The 25,469-nt window shown below is 40.6% G+C and overlaps 1 protein-coding gene across 1 annotated transcript in view; it reads right to left on the bottom strand.

Annotated features, from left to right (window-relative positions):
* Positions 1–891: 891 nt before the first annotated feature.
* ADAM22 (ADAM metallopeptidase domain 22) overlaps positions 892–25,469 on the bottom strand; it is a gene marked incomplete at its 5' end in the record, with an annotated part of 236,452 nt that continues 211,874 nt past the window's right edge. The window contains 4 exons of the mRNA XM_019508374.1: positions 892–3,718; positions 5,765–5,888; positions 18,800–18,886; positions 24,170–24,236. Of these exons, the coding sequence (XP_019363919.1) occupies positions 3,698–3,718; positions 5,765–5,888; positions 18,800–18,886; positions 24,170–24,236 (299 nt within the window). The remainder of the gene's footprint in view (positions 3,719–5,764; positions 5,889–18,799; positions 18,887–24,169; positions 24,237–25,469) is intronic.

Below are 25,469 nucleotides of genomic sequence, written 5' to 3'. Positions count from 1 at the left end.
ACAGTGACAAATCACAGTTTGGATGCAGTTCCTCTTTTCCCATCCTCAACATTTTAGCCATATTACTTTTATTTTAAATACATGGGACAAATCACATCACCTTTTGGAAGTACTAAAGCACTGCGCAGTATGGGTGGTTACTGTGCCATGCGCATGGCACACAGTTAGATGTCGCTGCTGTGTCACTGTGGTGGTGAACTACATCGGGGGAGTGCCCCACTACGGCGACATAGCTGGTGATTAGATGGAGACCTGTGTGATTGCTACGTTGCTGTAGTGCACTGTACGGCAACGTAGCTTGTTGCTACATCACCATAGGGCAACATGTAGATGAGCCCATGATGTTCTTAGGCCACCTTATGAAAACCAGATAGCTGGTTCAACAGTAGCTTGTTTTACCAGTGAACAAAAGGCCTTTAAAAAATCTATGTGAACAAAGTGGTGACCTCTCAGCACTCTTGGTTGATGGGTAGCTACACTGCAACTGGCATGGACTAGTACCTTTATAGCAAGTCTTAGGAAAAAAGCCAATGAGCCAAATGTACTAGGTTTACTGAATGTTATGGATATTACAGTTTCGAACTTCTGAACTGGGCAAGGCACTGCAACTGACACCACTCCTGCCTGTGCTGTAGCCATTGTGGTTACAAAAAGCATGGCAATCTCCAAGACTATCTAGCTAGCATCTTTTGTAAGTATTAAACTTAAAACAAAGCAAGCTATGAAACGCTCCTCTTCTGGTTTAATCTAATCAATCACCTTTGTTTTTAGAGGGCCATACAGCCCTACATATTCCATTTTTTTTGTATAATGGCTTCATTTATTTTCTAGATCACTGTCATGGTGCATCATATTCCTCCAGAGTACATTTCACAAAAAACAAAGTTGATATTGAATGCTAGGTGTTTTCACTCTCTAGCCCACCAAAGTGAAAGCCACCTTTTATTTAATTTAAAGTTAGTGCTTACAACTAGATTACCAGTCTCTGCATATTTTTCAGAATTCAGAAATGTCTGAAATTACACTACATGGAGCTGTATAAGCAAGTGCTATGAATGAGTGACATCAGAACAAGAGAGGCTGCAAGTACAGAATACATTAAAAGCGCAGTCATGAGAACAATTCATTTTCAAAGCAAGAAGCTATGAATGTTACAGAAACGCCACTGTCACATTCAGTTTCTTCTGTCAAATCTTGCTGCTTCTTGATCATGGGGAAATGGAAAAGGAAATAAGGAAGATAATGTAGAAAATATACACAAAATCTAACATGGTTATTCAAAATTACATGCAAACTTGTTTTCTAAACAAATATCAGAAAAGGCACATGATAAACATTTCAGATACGAAGGACGTAATACTAGCGGGAAGGAAAAAGCCAACTTTCAGACATGGGGTCTGTCATTTTAACATATAAATGTCATTATTTGGGTGAAATGCTTAAAGCCTGATTCAAAGCCCACTGAAATCAACAGGAAGACTCCCAAAGACTTCAAGGGGCTGTGGATCAGATCTCAATTCCACGAGTGATGAAACTGTCTGCAATACTGCCATCCTTGTCCTACATACAAAATAAACCTTTGCAAAATTAGTTCAGGCAACTATTTAGTCTGCATCAAATAGCAAAATCTCTGCCCAAAACCACTGCAGTTGCATTCACTTTTTCAAATACTCTACAACCATATTCTGCTCTCATTTGTATTTGTCACCATTTCAAAATACTTACCAAAATAATGACCTGCTAGGCCAGTTTTGTGTAGATTTAACCCAGTACACTGTCTTATGCATAAAATATAGTATTTCTATTATCTTACATACTTTACAGATGCTGACATCTTTAAAAAATGGTTAATTTAACCTTCCTCTAGATTTGACTGTCTTTAATCAAAGAGAGAAATTGGTTAACCATAAAATAAACTCAGGTACATTAAAAAGTCTCTACTGGTAGGGTCACTTACTAAAGAAAAAATGGGAAAGAGGTAGAAGATTCAGAAACTCATGGGGTTTTTTTTCTGTTGGCTATGCGTTTTAATATCCCATACTGAAAAATATGTATTATTCTGCAATGGAGTTACTACAGCTAATTGGTTACAGTCGGAGAAGTACTGACAGGAGGGGTTGTTTTCTTTTTAACCTGCTTAAAATGGCCATGTTTATTATTACAAGAAAATTTACAACCAAAAGACCTGGATGTTTTATAACATCCTTTAGGTCTCTCATGGAATTGTAAATGTATGTCTGACATATCCTCCAGTGCTTAGCATACAAATGACTGGCAGTCTGGATAATGCCATCTTGCTGAGGAATTTTACATGCAGGATAGTGTCTCCTTTGTAATGGATTTGTCATTGTATCCACAATTTGATGGGGCTGGATTCACTTGCATTCAGCTCAAGGCCCAAATTAATTGCAAAGGAGACATAAGGGACTCTACACATAAGGTACTAATACACCATACAAGTGATACCAATAAATGTAATTGGCCAGTTGCCAAGCTTTCAGTTACTGTGCAGCACAAGATCACAAGCTGTACTTTGCTGTGTGATTCCAACACATATTTTGAAGTGCTTTATTACATATACACAATAAATCTGCCAGACGACCACCAATACTTTAGTAACCACTTTGAAGTTTTCCCAAGTTTCTAATACAGTTCCCATCATTCTTAGTTAAAGTTTCTGGCTCTGGTTTTCATAGATTTACACCACTGTTAATGAGAAGAAACACAAACTCATCATTTCTACCAGGCAATTTGTGTGTGCTGGTTCCTTAGATGGTGATTTAAGACAAAATGTCATTGTATTTTTTTCTTTTTTGATTCTAATAACTAATATATCCCAGACATAACTTCCCATAACAGAAAGGGAAACTGTAGATTTTGCTCAAACACCAGTTTCTGAGAAGACACATTTTCAGTACTGTATTTCCAAAGCTGTCTGCTCATAATATTGAGAACATTTGAAGTGTGATGAAGTTACTCATGACTGTTTCTTTAGGCATTTGGCAAAATACACTTTTGTACAACATCTTTTTTGACACTTTAAAATGTTTACATATATACAATCCATATACTGAGATTATAAACCCGAAAAGTAAAAAAGATGCAATTCCTGTTTGTTTGAAGTTTATGTCGAATATTTGCCCCTCAAAGCTTAAGATCCTGTAGCAAAATCCTATATTTCTTACTCCTGCATGCTAATTTCTATTACAGTATGTTGTTTATCCCGTACATGTGGAAAGGAAAGAACAGAGGGTTCATGCACACAGCATAAATGGTAACATTGGCCACATGTTTCAGAATGCTAAATTCTGAATTCAATTTTGCTATTATTTGGGACTGCATTAAACCAACGAAAAAACCTCTTTTATTTGGGACTTGTAAATTAGTTTTAATTGTAAATCTATGTGTATCTGTCATGCGGAATAGTCTTGTCACATCCAGTCTATTTATCCCAGGTTAGTTTTTTTATGTTTTCAGCTGTTCTTTATACAGACTTCATGAAATTCTGTTCAACAGCAAAAAGACTGGCTTTATTAACCCTGGTATACCAGAGGAGGTTCTGTCTGTGGTCACTGGCATCTCTGTTGTTCTTTCAAATTGTCTGAAGAGCAGATGAATGTGCAATGACTCAGTGATGCTGAGTTTCTATAAAATTGGAAGTAAACAGTTCTGATGTTACCCCAGGTAAACAGTGGGACTAAATAGAAGTCTCCCATAGCTAGAACAGGAAAAAATAACACAAATATACATTACTGAAGTTATAATAGAATATCTGAACAATTTTAGATCATAGTTTGGAAATCACATCTCTTTTGCTTAGATTACGCAAGGTGTGCTATTTGGTCTTATCCTAGCCTCCAGTGGATATCGGCTCATATCACAACATCATCAGATCATCTGGAAGACTTCAGCAGAACTGTGGTCTGCGCAATAAAGGACTAGGACTGGGAGAGTAAGAGTTTAATGGAAGAGTCTACTTAACCATCAAAAGCTTATGCCAAAACAGTTTACTCACTATTCATACAGGTCACCATGAAGTCATAAAATCATCATAAAGTCACCATAACTGATTCTAGAGAAAAAATATATCCCTACATTTTTTTACCTAACTCTGCTCAGAGCTTCTTCAGTTTAGATCAGGGCACTGGGCTACGGCAACCCTAGAGTTGGGAAACGTAAGTGTCACATAACCTCTACCCAGGACCTCTTGAGCATATATTGACAGCACTTTCTGGAAGCAGGACTTTGGACAGCCAAGGTTCCCCTGCTTTACCTGTAGCATGTTAGGAAATTAGATCTATGTTGTGTCAGGTTTGAGGGTAGTCTTATGTAGAGTTTAGATTATGGTTGTACAGGATGGTTTGGATAGGGAGGAGGTTAGGCAAGGGGTCAGACTAGATGACCTCTGGAGGTCCCTTCAGGCCCTACTTCTCTTATGACCCTTCTTCAGCCCTCTCCCTATCAAGTACTCTGACCACAACTCTGACGGAGAACTTCTGTGCTACAGCTCCAAGAACCACAGCACAGAATTTAGGGTCAGATGACATGTTAACTGTAAGAAGTATGAGGTGGTGCCAGGAAGTACTGATCAGTGGGCATGTCTACACAAGACATTAACTGCTCAATAGCCTAATAACACTGTGCAGTAGCGTGCCAGGCAAAAACCATGCTAACACGCTACTGTTAAGTAGTATAAGGCTACTGTGCAGTAAGTGTCACTAAAAACCCATGCGCCAGAATTAATGCCCAGTAGTGCGAGTTACTGCACATTGATCTAGTACTTGGTTAACCAAATACTAAACTTAATGTGGAATAACTATGGCACATTAATGAACATGTAGATAGGCCCAGTAGCATGTTAGCAGGCCCTCTCTAATGTGTACTGCTCAGACCTGCTGTTAGACTACTGAGTAGGAACATGGTTAGGGGCTACAAGTCTCCTCTGAGCCTGCCCAGGGAGGGGAAGCTGTTTCCCCACACCACTTGGGTCACCCCCTCCACCCTCTGATCACCCTCTCTGCTCCACCAAATTGCCCCTTCCCCTGTCCCTTGAATTACTGCCCTGTCACCCTGATCAACCCAAGAGTGGTGGTGCCAACAGTAGTGGCAGAGGCAGCCAAGGTGGGTTCCCCCTCCCTGCCTGCTTCTCAGGCTATCTGCAGCAAGCACCACCTGCATGCATCTGGATTCAGACTTGTAAATTAGTTTTAGATCATTTAACTCAGGCTACCTAGAAGCTCACCAGGGGAAAAAATGGGGCAGGGAGCTGCCTGGCAGCTGCGGGTGTTCCTGGCAGCTCCCCATGGGCCCAGACTGGGCCCAAACTGCTCCTGCCTACCCTCCAGCTATGGAGGACAGGAGAGATGATCAGGGGCAATTCAAGGGGGTGAAGGATCGTAATCCACCAGCACAAATTAGAGAATCACTATGGAGCTGCTCTATTGTAAGAGTTCTAGGTGCTTCCAGGATTACAGAGAAGGGAGAAAGCCTCCCATTATTATTCTCAGGTAGGCTGAGTTCCCCAGACTCCCGAAGCACTCTGGTCTGTCCTGGCCTCCATCTTCACCAAGGACATCCAAGAAATTAGGCCTTTCTCCATCAGAGTTCACCTCTGGGAACTGTGTCAGTTCTTTTCTTGTTTGTTTGAACAAACCACCTATGTCTTGCTTAGCTTTGGGCAATCAGGCCCTGTATTATCCTTTTGAAAACTGATAAAATCAAATCACTTCTCTCTGACTAAGCATACAAAAAGAGAGTCACGTACCCTGGCACTTTGCCTGTTAGCTTTTTTCTCCTCATCTGGAAGCGGAGGCATCGGGTATGGGTATTTTCTGCTGGAGGCAATAGATCCAGTGGATGAAGATGGAGACTTTGCAGGAGACAGAGTCCTGAGATGTTGAAACAACCAACATAAATGCAATGTTTCTGGGCACCAGCTTAATAGCAGCTGTAATTACTCTTTAGCTTGATTCAGACCAAATAACTGCATATTTGATTATGGTCTCATTAGAGAACAAATCCATTCAATATGTATCTATTTACGAAATGATGCTCTATCACTCAAATCTTTACAATTCCCATTAAACTGGAAGGAAAACTTAACATTCCTTCTTAACTTGCATTATTATATCTTCTTATAAAAATAATCCGCATTAAAAGGATTATATCATCATTATAAAATTAACAAACCAAATTACTTATGGAATAAGCAGAGAATATAATACTGAAATGACATTATGACCTCTAAATATAAACAATATTAATATTAAAGCTCAATAACATCTTCTATCCATGGGTGAATGCACGGCATAAACAGTGAATTTTTTTTACAGGTTTTATACAGTAAGATGCTAAAATATCAGTGCATCAGATAAATCTATCACTCTTTACAGATAATATATTAATTTACACAAAGTGCATGCAAACTGTTAGTTGTGAAGAAACAAAGGCAGATACAAAGTGCTAACAACAAATTATTAGACATGCAAGCATCATACAGTGCATATTGTTCCAGCCAAAGAAAGAGTCTGATGAGAATATACAAAAATGGACTGATTAATCAACAGCAATCAGCATTTCTGTACAAAGTGAGTAGAGTAAGCAGTAGCAAGTAAATGTTTGTATCACATGAAAGGCATTCTCTGCATGTCAATAAGGCTATGGCTGTGTTGACTGAAATTTTACACCTAGAAAAACCTCTTACATTTCTGTTCACTTTTACCAAATCAGAGAACCCTACTGGGCTCCATACCTGGGCCCAGGCAGAGGCAGACTGGAAATAGAAAAGCTAAATTATCATGCCTCCTTTGCTTCATTTTACAGACAAAAGGGCAGATTTTGAAAGGGGTCTCAGGCTGGCTCCCGTCTGTGCATGCACACATCCCCATGTATGTTTTAAGCACTCTTACCTACTTGCTCCAGTTCTCAACTTTGCCTAAGGAAAACATCTTTACTGAATTTGTGTGTGCAAGTTCTCTAACACTGCACGCACACAATTTGACAATGTGGCCCACAGTGATGACATCCATTAATATCACTGAAGATGAAGTCAAACAGAGACTACTCATGGTATACAGCACTATACCCAGCAGTCACTATTTGTAGGGTTGAGTTTTTTATAGACTAGAGACAACCACAGCCAAATGTCTCTTTTTAGTCTGGAATGGTCTCATGGCATCTCAGCCATCTGTTTTGTTTACAACTCATTTATATTTAAACAGGTTTTTTTAATTGTTTTTGTTTCTGGCTAGGCATCATCGTTATTGTATCTGCAGTTCCCTATAGCAGCACACTCCTATCTCCCATACAATGATTGATAGTAGTCATGAACAACAAGGTGTCAATGGAAATTATGATGACAATTGTTAAATTAAATTAACTTGTGTCACCAATAACCTAAGTTCCCATGCTATAATCCAGGGGTGGCCAAACTTTCTAACCCTTCTAGGCACAAACCAAAATCTTGACAAGCTGCAGAATGTAAACCTTTTAAGATGAGAGCAGGACAGATTCTGCACACTGTGCCCAGCATAAATAATAACTGGTCATCACATGACTTTCTCCAAGGACTTCATTTAAACCACTTGGGAACCACTGTAACTCATAAGCTGTCATTTGGCCACTCCTCCTGCAGCCTCTAAGGTACATTTTATTGATGTAATAAAATGGCATTTTATTGATAGATCATGGTTGTGCCAATACAATTCCTCAAGAGGTTGATGGTTACGTCTTCAGCGAGTGCATTTAGAGCACCCAGGAAGGTGAAAGAGCACAATAATCAAATGTTCTTAGCAGGGAAACTGAAAGCAGCTAATGCAATTTCAAATAATGTATTTGTGTGTGCAGCATCACAAACCTAACTGAGCACAAAACAGCACCTGCAAAATGACAGGCTTTATTTAAAAATCAGGAGAAAGGCTCACAGCAACACACTGACCAATATCCCTTTGCTCACTAATATATATCTCCTCTAATCCATGACCCCATTTGTACTGATAAGAGTTCAACCAGTGTTTGTCCCCTTCATCCAAAAGAATAGGGGCCAAAATTGAAAATAAAGAGAACTTATCTTTCAGTGATGATACCAAGACAAAATAATCATAGGGTTCATAGGTTGCTCATACACTGTGTAGCAAGGGTAAAAAATCTTTGTTTTCTTTAAAAAATGAGGTAGGAGGTATGTGAAAAGAAAGAATGAGACATAAGCTGTTTGTTTTGGATTCTTAAGTCTCTATCACAGAATAAATTGTCTGTCATCTGATTATCTATGGCCAGATTGTATCTCGTACTTGAGAGTGTGAACAGGGAGAGGGGAAGAGTAAAAAGAGACATCTTTCATTCTCAACGCCTGGACCAGGCACAAAGCACTCCCTCTTCTCCACAAACAGCTCTCATTGGTAATGCAAGCCACCACAAGAAGCACAGAGACGAGGGCAAGCCCTGGCCTGAGAGCTGTACAGAGAACAAAATGTATCTCAAGGATGGAGCGCTCTCCCAGTGCAATAAGGTTTTCAGGGAAGATTCGTAGCTCACCCGGAGGCAATGCAGCTCTGCACTATTCTACCGTGGTGCAAAGGCTGAATAGTACAGAGTGGCTCTAGATCAGCTATCGGGGCTAGGGGAAGTGTTCAGATGGAGTAACAGAATTCTGCTTCCAGGGATATCTGTTCAGCACCACTGGACAAAAAGGAGTTCCTCAGATGTAATCTAAAAGCAGGATCTAACCATCCAAATTATCTAACACAGTCATATCCTGTTTATGCTTCATTGCTTTTTGGTTTTCTCTGTTTGTCACTGTGGTGGGGTTTTTTTCCTTTTAAAGACATTTTTTTTTGGAAATTCAACATGTAGAAAAAAAGATGTCAATGCTTTGAGAATCAGGTGCTGGATTTTACCCAAGAGAAATTTCTTTCATAACAAATGAGAACGAATAATCTCTGGGGGAGGTGCCTCTAAGTACATTCATTAGCTCCTCATGCAAATGCAATGCTGCCTTTTCAAAGCAGGGTGAAACCAGGGCATCCAGAGTGGTTTGCCTACTCATGGTACCTACAAAACCCCATACTTGTGCATATAAGCCCCTGTTTCCTCAGCTTACTGCACGTACAACTACCTGATTTGCACACAAATACCAGTCTACACATGCAATTCCAGGACATTTTGGGGAGCATCAGGTGCATGCTACTCAGGTAAGTTGAGCTGCACCCTTATATATGTTGAAAATGCAGTTGCACACTTAAAGAGATGATCATTAGGGCTGCGTGAAGCTTCGGTAGTGGATTTGATTTGAAGGAGATTCAGCCCAATTTGGTGGCCAAATCTCTGAATCCAAATCAAATCAGGAAACACATTAAAAGGTCCAAAGCCTCTGAATCAATTCAAAGAGATTCGGAGATTGGGAAGTCTTGCCAGGTTCCAATGGGGGTTTTGACTTTACAACACTGGACACAGCTGCCTCCAGCAGGTAAGTCTGTTGTGGTGGGCAGAGGGAAGGGGCATGGGGAGGCGCAGATCAATGCCCCCACAGTGAGGGAGGGATTGGGGCTGGGACATGCTGCCCAGCCAGGTGGGGCACAGGACTCGGGGAGGGGGGCTCCCACCACTGTGCGCCACCACATGCTGCTGGTTCAGGAGCTGCTCTTCTGGTGGCTCTTCCAGAGCTTCTTGCTGCTGGTCCGGGAGGGCATGGGACCAGGTGTGTGCCCCAGGATCTGCAAGGGGCGGGCTGGGCCAGGCTGGGCTCCGGGAGGCTATCCCCAGCCACCCACCACCAGGCTGCGCTCTGCGGGGCAGGTGGAGCCAGGGGTGCGCTCCAGGGGGCAAGCCCCTGTTCCCAGGCCATGCTCTGCGGGGCAGGCAGAGCCAGGGCTGTGCTCCAGGAGGCTAGCCCCAGCCACAGCCTGGAGCACAGCCCCTGGCTCTGCCCACCCCACAGAGCGCAGCCTGGCAGCAGGGACTTGCCCCCCGGAGGGCACCCCTGGCTCCACCCACCCCACAGAGCACAGGTCCGTGGCGGGTAGCTGGAGCTAGCGTCCCAGAGCACAGCCTGGCCCACGCAGATCCAGGGGCACACGCCCACTCCCATGCCCTCCCGAACTGGCAGTGATAGCCGCTGGAGGAGCCACCAAAAGAGCAGCTCCCTGACCAGTGGTATGCAATGGCGGGAGCCGCCCTCCCCAAGTCTCATGTCCCGCCGGCTGGGCAGCTTGTCCCAGCTCTAGCCCCAATCCCTGCCTGGCTGTGGTGGCATTAATCTGCCCCCCCACCACGCCCCTTCCCTTCTTCTCCACCCACCACAACAGATTTACCAGCTAGAGGCAGCTGTGTCCAGCGTCGTCAAGGACTGCCTGTATAGTCTACGGCCAAATCTACAAATCAGCGCCAAATCTATGAATCCAAACAGGCCGAATCGAATTGGGACAGTGATTTGAATCACCAAGTCCCTCTGAATCAGCCAAACCAGAAGCAAATACTTGCTGCTTTGTACAGGCCTAATGATCATGCCCTCGCCTCACAATCACTGGCCACTTATTCCTATTACTACTTATGACAACACTCCATACACTCTTATAGTCTTAAGTGCCACCTGGGGAGTTTGTGAAAAATGTATCACAAATGCACTATAGCACCTAGCCAGGGGCCTATGTACTGCTTCAATACATAAAATGCAGTAATCTTTTTTTGAACATATGACCCTCAAGGCTCTATCTTGCAATTGTTTATGTGCTGTGTATCCTGGATTTGAATGTACTTTAAATGAGAGAACTGTGTAAGGCCTTTCTCATTTATAGCATAAAAGGAAACATCATTACAGGGACATTTGCGGGTAATACAGGGTTGGAGCTGGGAAAACCTGCAGCTTTGGCTCAGCTGGTTTCATTTAGGTTTTACTAAGGGTTTTGCTTCTCATGGCTTCATGTCCATTAACTTTCAAGTTTTATTTTTATTTGAACCCATATAGGAGACTTGAAATACAAAACAAGACCTATTGGGCTCCATTCATTGCTGCATACTATATGGTAAGGAAGTTTAATATCGACTTAATATAGATTTCACTATTGACTTAAAATGAATCCATACACTTCTCAGAGCATTTGAAAGTTTACATGCTGGGGTCTATGACCAGGAAGCTCATGAGCTGGTTCTATATTTGAAACTGCAGCTAACAGTTCTGTAATCATCTTGTTGGGTGTCAAAACAGAATGCTGCCACAGCTCGGCTCATTTAGACGATATTGGAGCCAACAACAGTGTGGTGGCAGTGTCCCTTATCATCACAACTAAGGATCTCCTATGTGACTGACAAAATTTAGGAAAGACCACTGGTGGGTACCATGTATTCCTGTTAACAATTACCACTTTACCTTTGTAGACTTCACCAGTTTAACTAAACCCAGTTAAAATTACATCTGATTATAATAGCGATTATAATAGTGCAACCCCCTAAGGTATGCACAGTTAAACTGGCTTATCTTGAGTTAATCCGTTACTTTTAGGTTCCTGCCTCAAGTAGTGAAATACACAACTTTACTGGGAGCCTAAATAAGTAAGGCAATATGTCTTTTGAAACAGAAAACTGGCTCACTCATACATGAAAAACATGAGTGCAGAATAGGAGAATTTTAGGTGCCTACTTGACATTTTTGATTAAAATATATGTGCCTATGGATTCCAAAATGCCTAACATTAGTTTTGGCTTCTTTAGAATCATATTCTTGGACCTAAGCAACCAGATTCCACCTAGGGTGTATCTGAGGTACCTAATACCCCCTATTTTTCGATTTTTAGATCCAGTCCCAATTTGCCTATTTCAGTGAAGCTACTTTAAGGATTTGGAGCTTGCTAATTTTTTTCTAACATAGGTAAGGCCATATTTTCAAACATACAGAGGCTCATTTGTTGTCTCAATTTTTTTCAAGGATAGGGAAGGAACAGAGGTGAGAAAAAAATTGGAAGTGGGAGGAGTTTTAGTTCCAGGGACAGGGTGTAAAATAGTCTCGTGCTCGGTTTGGGACATTAATTTTCAGTACTGCATAACATTTCTCAAGAATTATATACATTTCTAAAGCACTGGCTCACATGCTCTATTACACAAAGTCTCAAGAGAAAACCCTAGTCAATGGAAGTCAATGTGGGTCTTCTACAAAGCTCCCCACGGAAAGGAGTGAAGCTACTTTAAGAGTTCTCCATGTTGTCCATTATAAAGACTTGTATGTGATAAAGACATGTGTTCTCCATGACAAAAACTTTTTTCAACAGTGATGTGCTATGGAAAATACAAATTTCATGGGTGAAGGCTGACTGAGTGGGAGATAGGGCCTTCCTCACAGTGGAACTAAGATATCAAAACTCCTTACTGGAGAAGATCAAAAAACTGCAAACAGCTTGCTGCCTTCAGAATTTACTTTAATGTAGCTTTCTGACAATTGCAACAAAATATAGGAAAATGAAGAAGTAAGGAGAAAATGAATATTAAAGAAAAAAGAAAAAGAGAGATACTGAGAGAAACTGAGCAGACCAAGGAACAGGGAAGAAAGGAAGGAAAAACTGTTTGACTGTGTGATGGTAACAGGGAGAAAAGAGAGAAGATGGTCCTTTATAAATATAGCCTTCCTGAGAAGTGCTCAAAGAGTAAGCCAATGGAGATGGTGGAAATCTGGGGAGGGATGTATTAGGTGGTAGAAAGAAATGTTAAAGAAAGGCCTAAGTGGTCAGAAGAAGGGGAGCAGAGGAAAAAGTAAAAAGGAGGGAATAGAGAAGACAGAGAAAATAAATTAAAGGGGAGAAGACAGCTTATTTTCTTTTCCTTGCCTTCCTTCCTTATTATAGCCATATTTTCTGCACTCAGTGGGCATGTCCAAATGAGCACAGCAGTATTGTATTTGGCACCACAAACATGTCTGCAGTGCCACATACCACACAGTCAGGTGTTCACTGTGCTACAAGGGCAGGCTGCCCATGTGTGCACTACTCCTTTTTTTTCCCATGGGTTTTTTTTGCCCCCTGGATATCCAGGGGATGGAAAAAAAAACCTGGAGCAGCACACGCAAGGTGCACCGCTGCTACTTGTCCCCAGGAAACTGAGCATCCATGCTCATCTGGATACGGCCAGCGGGTACAGCTACATTTGCAATTAATGCAACATGATAAACTCCGCCACAGTTTGCGTCTGAGTCAACTGCTCCCAGGCACAACATCTACACGTGCACCCGGGACAGCAGCAATTTGAGCCAGAGCAGAACAGACTCCTGGCTGACTGGCCTTCCTGGGAGCAATGTACACCCCGACTCACCATCTACACGGGCATTTTAATGCAGTAAAGTACTCCACCATAAGACAGTACTATCCTATGGTGGAGTTAATTAGTTTACTGCTCCCTAATTCATGTAAACTGTGATGCTTTACTGCAGAGCTAATTAGACTACTCTGCAGTGAAGTGCACATGTAGATGCATCTTGTGAGTCCCTGATCACATTTCTGAAGGTTATTTTGAGCAAAGACCACAATAGTGAGCCAATGATGAAAATATACTGCACTACAAATGCAAATGCTATCAGTACAGGTTGTTTCTTTTAGGAAGATAAAAGCTTTTTTACTGAGAGTTGCAATTGTCAGCTGCATCTTTTCCACAGCTCCTGTGCAAGTTCCTACTCAACAGAACATTGAGTTTCATGTCTTTCTTTGAGAACATTACATCAGAATCTGCCTTACCTTTAATTATTTTTTTGGGTGGACCTACAAAAAGAAATCTGCCACTTCCCTAAGGGGTAAGGGAATCCTGTCCACCAGGATCACACCATTAAATGTTTAGGGTCAGCCTGACAGTTTAAAAGAAAGTGTGTAAAGATTCTTTAGTACAGAATACCAATGTTAGCTGGCTCTTCTGCCCTCTTTAATTATTCATTTCACTTCTAGGATATCTCAACCTCTTTTACGTTACCAAAGACATAAAATCAGAAAATTAGGGTTGGAAGGGAACTCAGGAGGTCATCTAGTCCAACCCCCTGCTTAAAGCAGGGCCATCCCCAACTAAATCATTCCAGCCATGGCTTTATTGATCCAGGCCTTCAAGGATAGAGATTCCACAACCTCTCTAGGGAACTCATTCCAGTGCTTCACCGTGCTCCTAGTGAGAAAATGTTTCCTAATCTCCAACCTAATCTTCCCTTGCTGCAACTTGAGACCACTGGCTCCTTGTTCTGTCAACTGCCACCACTGAGAACAGTCTAGCTCCAACCTCTTTTGAACCACCCTTCAGGTAGTACTCTAGATACAGCCTCAGCAGCGCAGAATAGAGGGGAAGAATTACTTCTGCTGGCAATGCTCCTACTAATGCAACCCTGTATGCCGTTAGCCTTCCTGGCAACAAGGACACACTGTTGACTCATATCCAGCTTCTTGTGCACCTGAACATTTAGTTAAATTGTGCTGCCAATAGACATCTTTGCATTTTATTTCTGGCATAAGTTTGGAATCCTCTCCCTGGACTGTCCAGTGTCTCTCCTCTCTTCCTTCAAAAAATTAGTTAAATTTTGGATGTACAAATAGGGATTCCCCCTATCCTTAAAAATGTCAGTTGCAAATTTTAACTTTCTGCCCCAGCCTTTACTTGTTCTTTAGCATGTAATATAAGCTCTTTAGAAAAAAGATTATGATTCACTTAATGTCTGAGCAGCACGTGGTACATTGTGGATGTAAATGTAATACAGTCAAATACTAATTTCTAATAACATATGTCTGTAGGGATGTTTATGTCCTATCTCCCACAGCTGCCAGAAGGATTAAGCTCCATATGCTGGGCAACACTTCATAACTGTTAACAATTAGGAAACATTTAGAAAAGTTATATATGTAAACTGGAGGTGTAGATTTCATGGCAGTTTATAAACAGGAAAATTAATTTAACCAGACCTACTTTTATATGGTCATGCTGATAGATATTGATTATATTTCTCCCCCTTTAAGTCTTTTATTAAATCAAATCTTGTGGTGACTGATTTTTTTACTTTTCTTAGGCCTGATGCCAGTCTGCCAGCCTCAGAATTACCTGGGTCATTCTATATAACCTGGATAATACCCAGGATTAGATTTAGGATTAGCTTTACTCAAAATTAGCTTTACTCAACATTAGTTTCTTCATAGCCTCTGGAGCTTCCTCAGAGTATCAAGAGTTATTGAAAATCAATATGTATAACATAGAGAGCTCTTTGTCCAGCTTTGTCAGTTCTTGGGTAAGTTACCTGGACCTGCTGATTTAAATATGTCTCATTTTAGTAGCAGTTGTGTAATATCATCCTGAATTACTGTTGGAAATTAAAGTGTTACATCAACATACTGTGACATGAATTTAATGAATTTGTCTTTTCTCCATTATTATTCCAGATAGTGTACCCAAACCATTATAAAGACCCTTTTCTTCCTAATACACACAGAACACTTTGCCTGACTCAAAAATTTCCAGTTGTAAATTTTGTTTCTCTTATCAATTTTCAACAGTTTTTAACTTCAACTTTGTGTGGTGTGAAATTCCCATCTCTTCCATTTGTTATATTATTTTTTAACAAGTATCTCCAGTTCCACACTATGCTAAGCTGCTTCTTCCGCAAAACAACATCTTTCTTGGTTGCAACTTTTGGGGAATTAATTAGAATATCCTCAACTATCATTTTTCTGTTTAAATTCTTCTACTAACAATATAAATAAAAATTATTTTCAGCACTGTAAAACTAGCATTTTTTAATGTATATTAAGGTACTTTAGATTTAGATTTTATTCTGTTTGCTCAAAAGAAATGTGATCAAGTCATTGTTATTTGTACCTAAACTAATATAAACTTTTATTTGTTTTTCTCCTGGTGCTTTCCTGTGGAATTTGGTTCTCAGCTACCTAAATCATATTCCTTTAAAGTTTACAGATAGCCTCTACCTTCTTTTCAAAAGATATAAAAGAAGATATTCTTAGCCAAACTTTCACCAGATACACATCTTCAATTAAAAGAGACTTTTCTAGGATTTAGCTGCATGCATCTAAAGGTAGTTTGGTCAAGGCATTGTTTAATGCTAAAATAAATAAAAGTTCTAAAGCTATTAAGTAGCTAAGAGCATCCACTGTACTTTTTTCACAGCATAATTCACATACTTTTTTTCTACAAAGATCTTTTTGGCTTTTCAAAATGCAAAATAAGTAGCTGACTTAATGAAAGGAACCTTGTATCCATTATTTAAAATACTTCAGTAGGCTGGCAGGCAGGCTTCTGAGTTCACTTCCTTTATTCATGATTTTAGTTGATATTGATTTAATACTTCCTTTGTACCATACTGCAGAGGTCCAAGAACATTGACAACACAGAAAAGGTTATCCCAACCAAACTGAGACAGTGGTTTCTAAAGCACTGTATGATAACTCAAATAACAATATGCGCTCCCTCATTTACACAGATCATGTCCACTTTTTGCCTTCCTTGTGTATTACTGAAAACTGTGATCTAGTTCTCACAAGAAAACACAGGCTAGGAACCAGAGTCTGAGTTTCATAGATTTCATAGACATTAGGGCTGGAAGGGACCTCAGAAGATCATCGAGTCCAGCCCCCCGCCCAAAGGGCAGGAAGTCCGCTGGGTTCATAGGATCCCAGCAAGATAAGCATCCAATTTATTCTTGAAGGTGTTCAATGTAGGTGCTTGAACCACCTCCGATGGCAGGCTGTTCCAGACCTTGGGGGCTCGGACAGTAAAGAAATTCTTCCTTATGTCCAGCCTGAAACGGTCTTGCAGTAGTTTATGACCGTTCGACCTCGTCATCCCTTGGGGCGCTCTGGTGAACAAACGTTCCCCCAGATCCTGGTGGTCACCCCGATAAACTTATAGGTGGCCATCAGATCACCCCTGAGCCTGCGCTTTTCCAGGCTAAAGAGCCCCATGGCTCTCAGCCTGTCGTCGTAAGGTCTGTTTTCCTGACCTCTGATCATGCGCGTGGCTCTTCTCTGGACTCTCTCAAGCTTCTCCACATCCTTTTTGAATTGTGGAGCCCAAAACTGGACGCAGTACTCCAGCTGCGGCCTCACCAAGGCCGAGTACAAGGGGAGAATGATGTCCCGGGATTTGCTTGAGAAGCATCTATGGATGCAAGCCAGCATTTTGGTCCCTTTACTAGCCACAGCATCACATTGCAGGCTCATGTTCATCTTGTGGTCAATGATGATCCCCGAGTCTCTTTCTTCCATAGCACTAGCCAGCGCAGCACTGCCGAGCCTATAAGGATGCTGCAGGTTTTCTTCCCCAAGGTGGAAAACCTTGCATTTTTCAGTGTTAAACACCATCAGGTTCTCATCTGCCCATTTGCTGAGCCTGTCCAGGTCAGCCTGGATCACCTGCCTGTCTTCTGGTGTGGATGCTTTGCCCCAAAGTTTGGTGTCATCAGTGAACTTGGCCAGTCCGCTCCTGACTCCAATGTCCACATCATTAATGAAGATGTTGAACAATATGGGTCCAAGGACAGAGCCTTGGGGGACCCCACTGGTCACAAGACACCATGGTGAGTAATACTAAAATCCCTTTTTGCCACTTTGACAGAGTAAAGGGCTGAAAAATTGACCTAGATACTATCTCCTGCATAAGGGGACTTTGTTTTGATATAAGGGGCCTATACTGGGCATGGCCTCTAGTAGGTGGTAAATGACGACACAGCTAAAACATAGTGAGTTATACTCTACTTCCCTAGACATAGCCCAAGGCACCCCTTTATATTAGGCCAATGGTTCTCAATCTTTTTGGACTCAAGGCACCTTCCAGAAAATGCCAGCTCTTATTTTTCACTCATTTCTTGACTACATAAAAATAAAGCAATTCTTGTGTTACAAAGAACTCAGCAAAAACACAACAGGTCCCAATGTTTCTAGTACTATGGAATCCTAGCTGAAATTTCTGGGTTTATTCCACAAATCATGTTTGCACACCTAACAGTGCTAACAATTTATAGCACCAAGTGCACCCTTGAAAGTGTCTCAAGGCACCCCAGCGAGATGCAGCACTTTGGATGAGAATCACTACACTAACTTGTTAAAGATGTCTTTGCATCTCCCTCATTCTTATCCCAGGAGCAGGGAAATGAAACTGAGAATACGCCCACTTCACGGACAAATGTCCTGATTCAGGTGCACAAAGGAAGCTAACCTAATGTAGATTTGTCTATTTATCTTGCTATGTATCACATTCACATTTTTTCCTTTAAAAATAACTAATCATTTTTAATAGAACCCTATTTTTTGTAGCAACACTAAGTCACAGCATAGAGTATATTCTCATACATCTCACTTTTCCAATTAGAGTTAATTATTTCAGCCCCATTGAATTTTTAGGGTAAAATTCCACTATTTTTTATTCTTCTTTTCACTTAATTTTAGTATGCACTATAGAGACAGTGGGTAGAATAAATGTGTTATGAAACCACTTGCTTCAGTAAATTAAATTCTATTTAGGTTAAAACTACTTTATTAGTGGTAGATATGTCTCATGCCCATAAAACACTACTTGGCATAAAATGATGAGAAAGCTACTACAAGCTATAGATGGTGGTGGGAATGCATGCACTACAAACACCCCTTTCAATGGCTTCAGTAAAACATTCAGAAAAAGAATTGTAATTGCACATGAAGCCAAAAAACAGACATCAAAAGGCAGCAAATGAACAGGGGCCCTTTGCACCTACAGTAACTTGTATTGATATATACAAGATAGACGTCCCATCATATTTGTATATGCTGGAACAACTCTTAAAATGATATAGAATTAATTTACAAAATACCTAAAGTAGGGTCCTTCAGTGTTTTTATTCACATCTTCTACCCACTTAGCTACATTATATTCTCTTTTGAACCATGGGTTTAAATACCTGCAGAAAGCAATGGAAGGAATAGAGAAAGCAGAAGAACAAGAAGAATAGAAAATCTGAGAACACACAGCACAGCTAAGCAAGGATGTCTTCATCCCCAAAATGCAAGTGAATATGGCAAATAAATCAGTATGGATGTTGGGTGACAACTAGGCAACGTGTACAACTGCATGAGAAAATTTGAACAACACCAGGACTCAAATTCAGGTCACCTGGAAATTCTTAAGGGCACATTTTTCATTTAATTTCCTGAGAGTAAAGTTCACTCCTGCACAGATAAATAGCAGTAAACACAAGGCCTTTGCATCTCTTACATCTTCAAAATATGGAAGAATGACAATAGCCCAGCAATTTAGTCTTTGCAGAGGTAGGGATTTTCATTGGCCCCCTCTATACAGATGAATTTCAGCCTCAGCAATTTAAAGATCTCAATTTGTGCCACTGAAGATGGCTTGTTTTTACACTGATATGTGAAAAAACCTCTTGTCTCTAACAGTGCTGTTTGATCTGGGGAGCTTGCAAGGAGGGCTGCAGAACTGATCTCATATTTTACAACAGAAAACCTTGATTAGCAAAAAAAAGACAAAGCTATTTTTAACCTTACAGGTTTCAAATGAACCATGAAATAATGTTATTTTATTCCACAGTTAGCAGTAATATTACAAGACATGAAGTTATTCTATGAATTAGTACATATGTATATTCTGTATTCAATATATTCAGGGCATTTTATAACTGATTTTCCTAATGCCCAAATAGGAAGCTTACTTATTTGTTGTTTTTTTTCCTCCACTCCCTTTATAACATTAACAATAAAGGCTGATGTATAAACTGAGTTATCTGTTTGGCACAATTTAAGCTCTGCATTTCTGGCACGACAACCACCAGGCTGACTCAGTTATTTTAATCACTTCCTTTACATAATAGGGACCAGCACAATCTGAAACAGTAATGAAATGTGACAATTAAAAAAAAATGCAAATTCTTAGTTACTTCTAATATCCTAATGGCTGGCTCTCCCAACACATACTCATGTGCACAGTTCCAGGACTGATCCCACATGTCTGAACAAGTCCTGCAACGGATTGCTCAGATGAGTAAAGTTGGGTAAAGTTTTCTTCATTTTTTTAAATACAACCATGACACTACAATATTTCAAACCAAGTTGAAGGCTAAAGCCTGGAGTGGTTTTGGACTCCATAGACCTCCTTTTTTGCTCTGGAACTTCTTCTCCCCGCCCCGCGTAAGCACAGCAACAGCTTTCACAAAGTATTCAGCTGCAGCCACAATTGCTTCCAATCAGCTTTCTTATTTAAAAATGAGTGAAACCAGGAGTGCTTTATGCTTTCCTTAGGAAAAAGTAAAAGTTAAAAGCAGTGGTGCAGCCACAGAGAAAGAACTAGTAAAGCAGCAGGCTGGTGCCAATGTCATTAGAAACTAATGCTTATGCTTATGATGCAGTTTTAATTGCTGATGTGGCTACAGATTTCCTGGGGAGTCAGACATAGCTGCAAAACTTTTAACCTGCACTTTATTTGAAGGAGTCTTTTGGTAACCATGAAACACTCCCAATCTGGCTTCTTTAATTAGAAAACAAAATGTAATGTGGCAATAAAGCATGCAGTTGTTACAAACTAGAGTTTGTGAGCTTCCCGGGCCTGATCACATACAGGTAACTCCCATTCCTTCCAATGTATTTACTATTGAAAGATTTACATCTCATCTCAGCAGACCACTGAATGGTATCATAAGAAAGATCTCAGATTGCTATTTGTGGTCATTTGTTTATCCATCATTACTGGAATCCATATATGCTTTGAATAATAAATTCTCATTTGAAACAAAATCATCCTTTAGGTTTAAGTCTGAAAACTAGACCAATGGCTTGATTTGGCTGGTAGCGCAACATGCAATAATGCGAACGACCTGGGTTCAAGAGTGATCTTACTCCTCAGGCTGGCAAGGAGGAGGGTTTAGCTAGCGCTGCATTAGCAGGAGCACCTCCAAGCAGTCAAAGGTGTTTTGCCACAGTGATACTACTGAATACTCAGGGAAGGGACTTTTCATGGGATAAAATGGCAGCCCAGAATGCAGGGGCAGGTGAAACTGACCTGTGATCCCGACTCCCTGAATGGGGGAGAGGAGAACCCCCTTGGCTTATGCCTTGAGTCGGGATATGGTGGGCGAGAGAAAGCCCAGGCTCAGATGCATGGGTTACCCTGCTGCAAAAACACAATATATAATAGAAAATCTAAGCCAAAAAGTTTACATCAACAATAAGGAAGATGCACGCTTAGAGGAAAAGTAACATCAATTAACAAAGAAAACCAATATTGCTAATTGGCAAAACACATCTTACTAAGACATGCTTTAACACATGTCTCCATTTTAATTGTCAAGATATTCAAAAGGTCTGCATTACCTTTCTTGGATCATAAGTACTGATTTTAACAGAAAGCTATGACTATCAGACCACTTAATCAAACTGGCATTGTCTGGTGTTGAACCAGCTGATTATATTAAAGAAATGAAAACTCCAAGTGTTTTTTGACTAATCTGCAAACAATTAAAGCCTTACAAAAATAGCTATTAGAGTCCCCAGGGAGCTGTGACATTTAGCAGCAGCCTTACATCAACCATGAGCAATCTGCTACATACTATGGCACACACAAATACTGACCAGGACATTTGTCAGGAGTTGCCTGAGATGTATGCTGTGCCCCTTTCCTGGATATTAACGAGAGCCACATGGTTGAAACCCTCTTCAATGCTTCAAAAATTTAGAAGAGACTAATTAACTGTGTAACTGCATGTGTAAATACTTGAATTATGCACACATCCAGAATATTGCTCAAATTAGGCTCATGAATATTCTAACAGTCAATTTACAGTGTCTCTTGTTTTCTAGCAGGAGACTATAGCATAGCACCTTCTTCTTTTTCAGTTGCATGCACAATTCAACTCCTACTGGACACAGGAAAGTATTCCAAATGCTGTATTTTGCTTCAGAACAGACTATTTAGATTCTTCACTTACTAGGGAAGTTAACGAAGTTAATAAAGTGGCTTTCTGGAAATGTTGGTCACAATTAGTAACAAATCATACCTGGTCTTTTTTTTTTCAAGGTTTGTTTTCATATTTCTAATCAAACTTTGTGTGCCCCCATATAATTCTCTCTTCTCCCCACTGACTGAAGAAGTGCTGCATGTAGAGGATCCAGTTTCATTCCTGTGAAACCTATTCACATGATGGCTGATCTCCCTGTAGAGCAAACTCTTAGAGGTTGGCTTCACAGTCATCTTTCCCCCCATCCCCAGAGACACCAAAAGAAAGGATGTCTCTCTAGCCCACTTAGGCTGGCAGGTGTCTTTCAGAAATAGGGATGATATCCACCCCTCCATAGACCGCTGTTTTGCCGTCTGCAGCAGCAATCTGAGTCTTCTCTCTTCAGCATCAGCCTCTTTGCTGTTACCATCTTTGTTTATAACAGAATAAGCAGCAAGGAGGAAAGGAGAGAATTAGATAGGAAAGAAATTCTAGGTTACAGTAAGGAAAAATGATATAAACAGAAGAGGAGTTAAATTAATTTTGACCCTCTCTTCCTACTCTTTAGCATTCCCACATGGCTGGGTTGATCCTAAAGTAAACAAAAAAGGTTTACTTGGTTTCATTTTTATAGGCCAATTTCAGCCATGGTGTAACCAAGCACAGCTCCATCGAATAAGAGGTATGTGAGGCCTGAATTTGGCACTGAGGTTTCTAAGCCTGCTTTAAAAAAGTATAATTAGAAAACAAGAGAGAGCCCAAAACAAGTTTCTACAGAAGGGCTTTCTATCCCATCTGTACTCTGAGCACTTTCATTAAGAAGCTAGTTTTGCTCTTATCAAATTGTCTCATGCAAGTAAAGACAACCAAAAAGAACCAGAACAACAACCTTCCAACTAGAGTTTATCAGCACTGAGACGAGAAGCACAGGAGTGCTAGTCACTTAAAAGATTAAAAGATAAACTCTGAGGAATCTGGGACTATTACTACTAGTTTAATGTTGCCATTCTTGACCATGCAGTATATTAACTACTTTTGTACATCAAGCTATATTTTCTATAATTTGTAACAGAGATCTCCTACATGAACCTTTATGTAAACCGACATATTTAAGAACACTATAATGAATTTGGAAGACTTGGGTTTTAGAGTAATCCTTGAGCAGGAAAAGGCAGGGTACAGAGAGGAATTATCCCTATTCATTTCCAGAAGGGATGTTACCAAATCCAATAAGGGTGCAAACATTAGTGCTGGCAATATGGAGAGGAGGAATAATCACTACCATCACTGACAGAGAAGTGCAAATTCTTTAGTGGTACTACAGCATTAAGAGAAACCCAGTGGGAAATGCTTGACAAGTTGAAAGGTTATATTTCCAAGCATTCATCATTCATTCATATAGCATGGTCTGACTAAGGAGGTTAAGCTTAAAAAGGATATTTCAGGTAAATAGCAAATACAGGGCTTTTCAATATATTGAACAACCAATTTAAATAATTTTGTAAATGTATCTGTGGAGCTTTTACAGATGAGAGTTTTACAGATGTACTCCATTGATAATATATTTAAATTAAGGTATATATGTCTTAATTTCTTTATTGCACCCATATTGGACTGCATGCAAAGCCCACTGACATCAATAGAGGGGCTCTGGCTAACTTCATGGCATGTTAGATAAAGCTCCTTGTCGGTACACCCATATCTTGTTCTGACTCCAAAGATTACAAAAAGTCATTTATTTTCAAACTTGACAACTTAGAAAAATAAACTGTAAGTATGTTCCCAAAGCAGTTAGATTAGTTTCCTAAAATCACTAGCTGGGTACTCAGAGATAGAAATCTGTGTTCCTGGGAGAAGCAGGGTATAGTGCATTGGTTCCACCCAGGGTAAAGACAGAGAATGGAAAACAAGGTATCAAAATTCCACTACTGCATCAAGATACAGTCAGCAGTGGTAATTTACTGCAGACACAAACCCACTCTGATGGTGCCAGGTGTCACCATCAATGGGGATTGCTATGGGTACACTTGTGAAGAAGCCTATATTAAAAAGAAAATTAATAGTTAATTTTAAAAAATGAAAAATAGAGGTTAAACTGTTTACCAGACTGTCAGTCAATACTCTGAATGGGCCACATGGAACGTCTATAGTATCTACTTTAACATACTCCCAATGTATATCAAACCAGCATGTGTTTATATGCTGTTTTCTGCTTTGCTGCTAGAGGGTCAGACTTACTCAGTTGAATTAGACCGTGGCCTAAATCTTTTGCCTCTGACCTTCTTTCTGTTTCCTCCTATATTACCTGAAAGAGATCAAAGGATAAAGGGAGAGGAAATAACATCTTGAAAGCTATGTGTACAGCATTCCAAGAATGCTCATGTTCATTACCCAGCCTGCCAAAATAGCCATATTGCCAGTCTCAACTGTTCGACAATCATAAAACTTAAAAAAGTGGTCTATTTGTCTTTATTTGAGTGTCTACAATACACAGTTGAGTCACATTTTCAATCTATTTCTCTGCAACTCTAAGGGCTAGAAAAATACTTTTTAAAAAACCAAAGCTGAAAGTCTCACCCAATCGTAACCCTCCAGGAGCTAGGCATGTAAGAAAAATGCTGAAGTTTGAAATTCATATTAAAACCACAAGAGCTGGCAACTATGGTAGATTCCCCCACATTTTTTACGTCAGCTCACATTGGCAGGCATTAGAAGAACAGATAAAAACAAGGAGGTGTAATTTCAAGGTAATGAACCATTCCACAGACAGTTTAACATGACAGTTAAATCTTTTTATAAAATATATTTTACCCTGGTGGCCCCAGACCTGTACCACCACTGCTGGACCCCCATCGCTGCTGCCACTGGACCTGCCATGGCTGCCACTGGCTCCCCACAGATCCGGCTTGGGGGGAGTCCATGGCCCAGGGCCCACATGAGTTTGACAACCCTGGGTTACACAAACATTTGTCAGGAATGGCTGATGCAGGGATGATCCTTTCTTGAGCAGGAGGTTAGACTAGGTGAGCTCCTAAAGCCATATTTTCCTATGATTCTAATATCCAATTCTGTGAGGGTCTGCATACTTCAGCTAAATTATGTGTTAAATTCAATAGGATTTCAGGATGCCTTTCACCTTGAGGGACTGAGGCTCCTTAAATGATCAGGCTTTTACAAACTTCTGGGGCTTCACTGGGTGCATCTACACAAGACGCTAAATGTGCAGTAGACTAATTCTACTGTGAATTAGCTCATGACGGCAAAAGCCGTTTACTGAAAAGAATTAGTTTACTGTGCATTAGAGTCACTTAAAAGGCATGCACCAGTGCTACTGCACAGTAGCACCAGGTACTGCACATTTATAGTTTCATAGTTTCTAGGGTCGGAAGGGACCTCAGCAGATCATCTAGTCCGACCCCCTGCCATGGCAGGAAAGAGTACTGGGGTCAAACGACCCCAGCAAGGTGTTCATCTAACCTCCTCTTAAAAACCCCCAGGGTAGGAGCCTGCACCACCTCTCTTGGAAGTTGGTTCCAGA

Source organism: Gavialis gangeticus, unplaced genomic scaffold (assembly GCF_001723915.1).
Source record: "Gavialis gangeticus isolate Ggan-Ray unplaced genomic scaffold, GavGan_comp1, whole genome shotgun sequence".
Taxonomy (NCBI): Eukaryota; Metazoa; Chordata; order Crocodylia; family Gavialidae; genus Gavialis; species Gavialis gangeticus.
The sequence above is the reverse complement of the archived record's forward strand: the minus strand, read 5'-3'. Positions and strand labels throughout refer to the sequence as shown.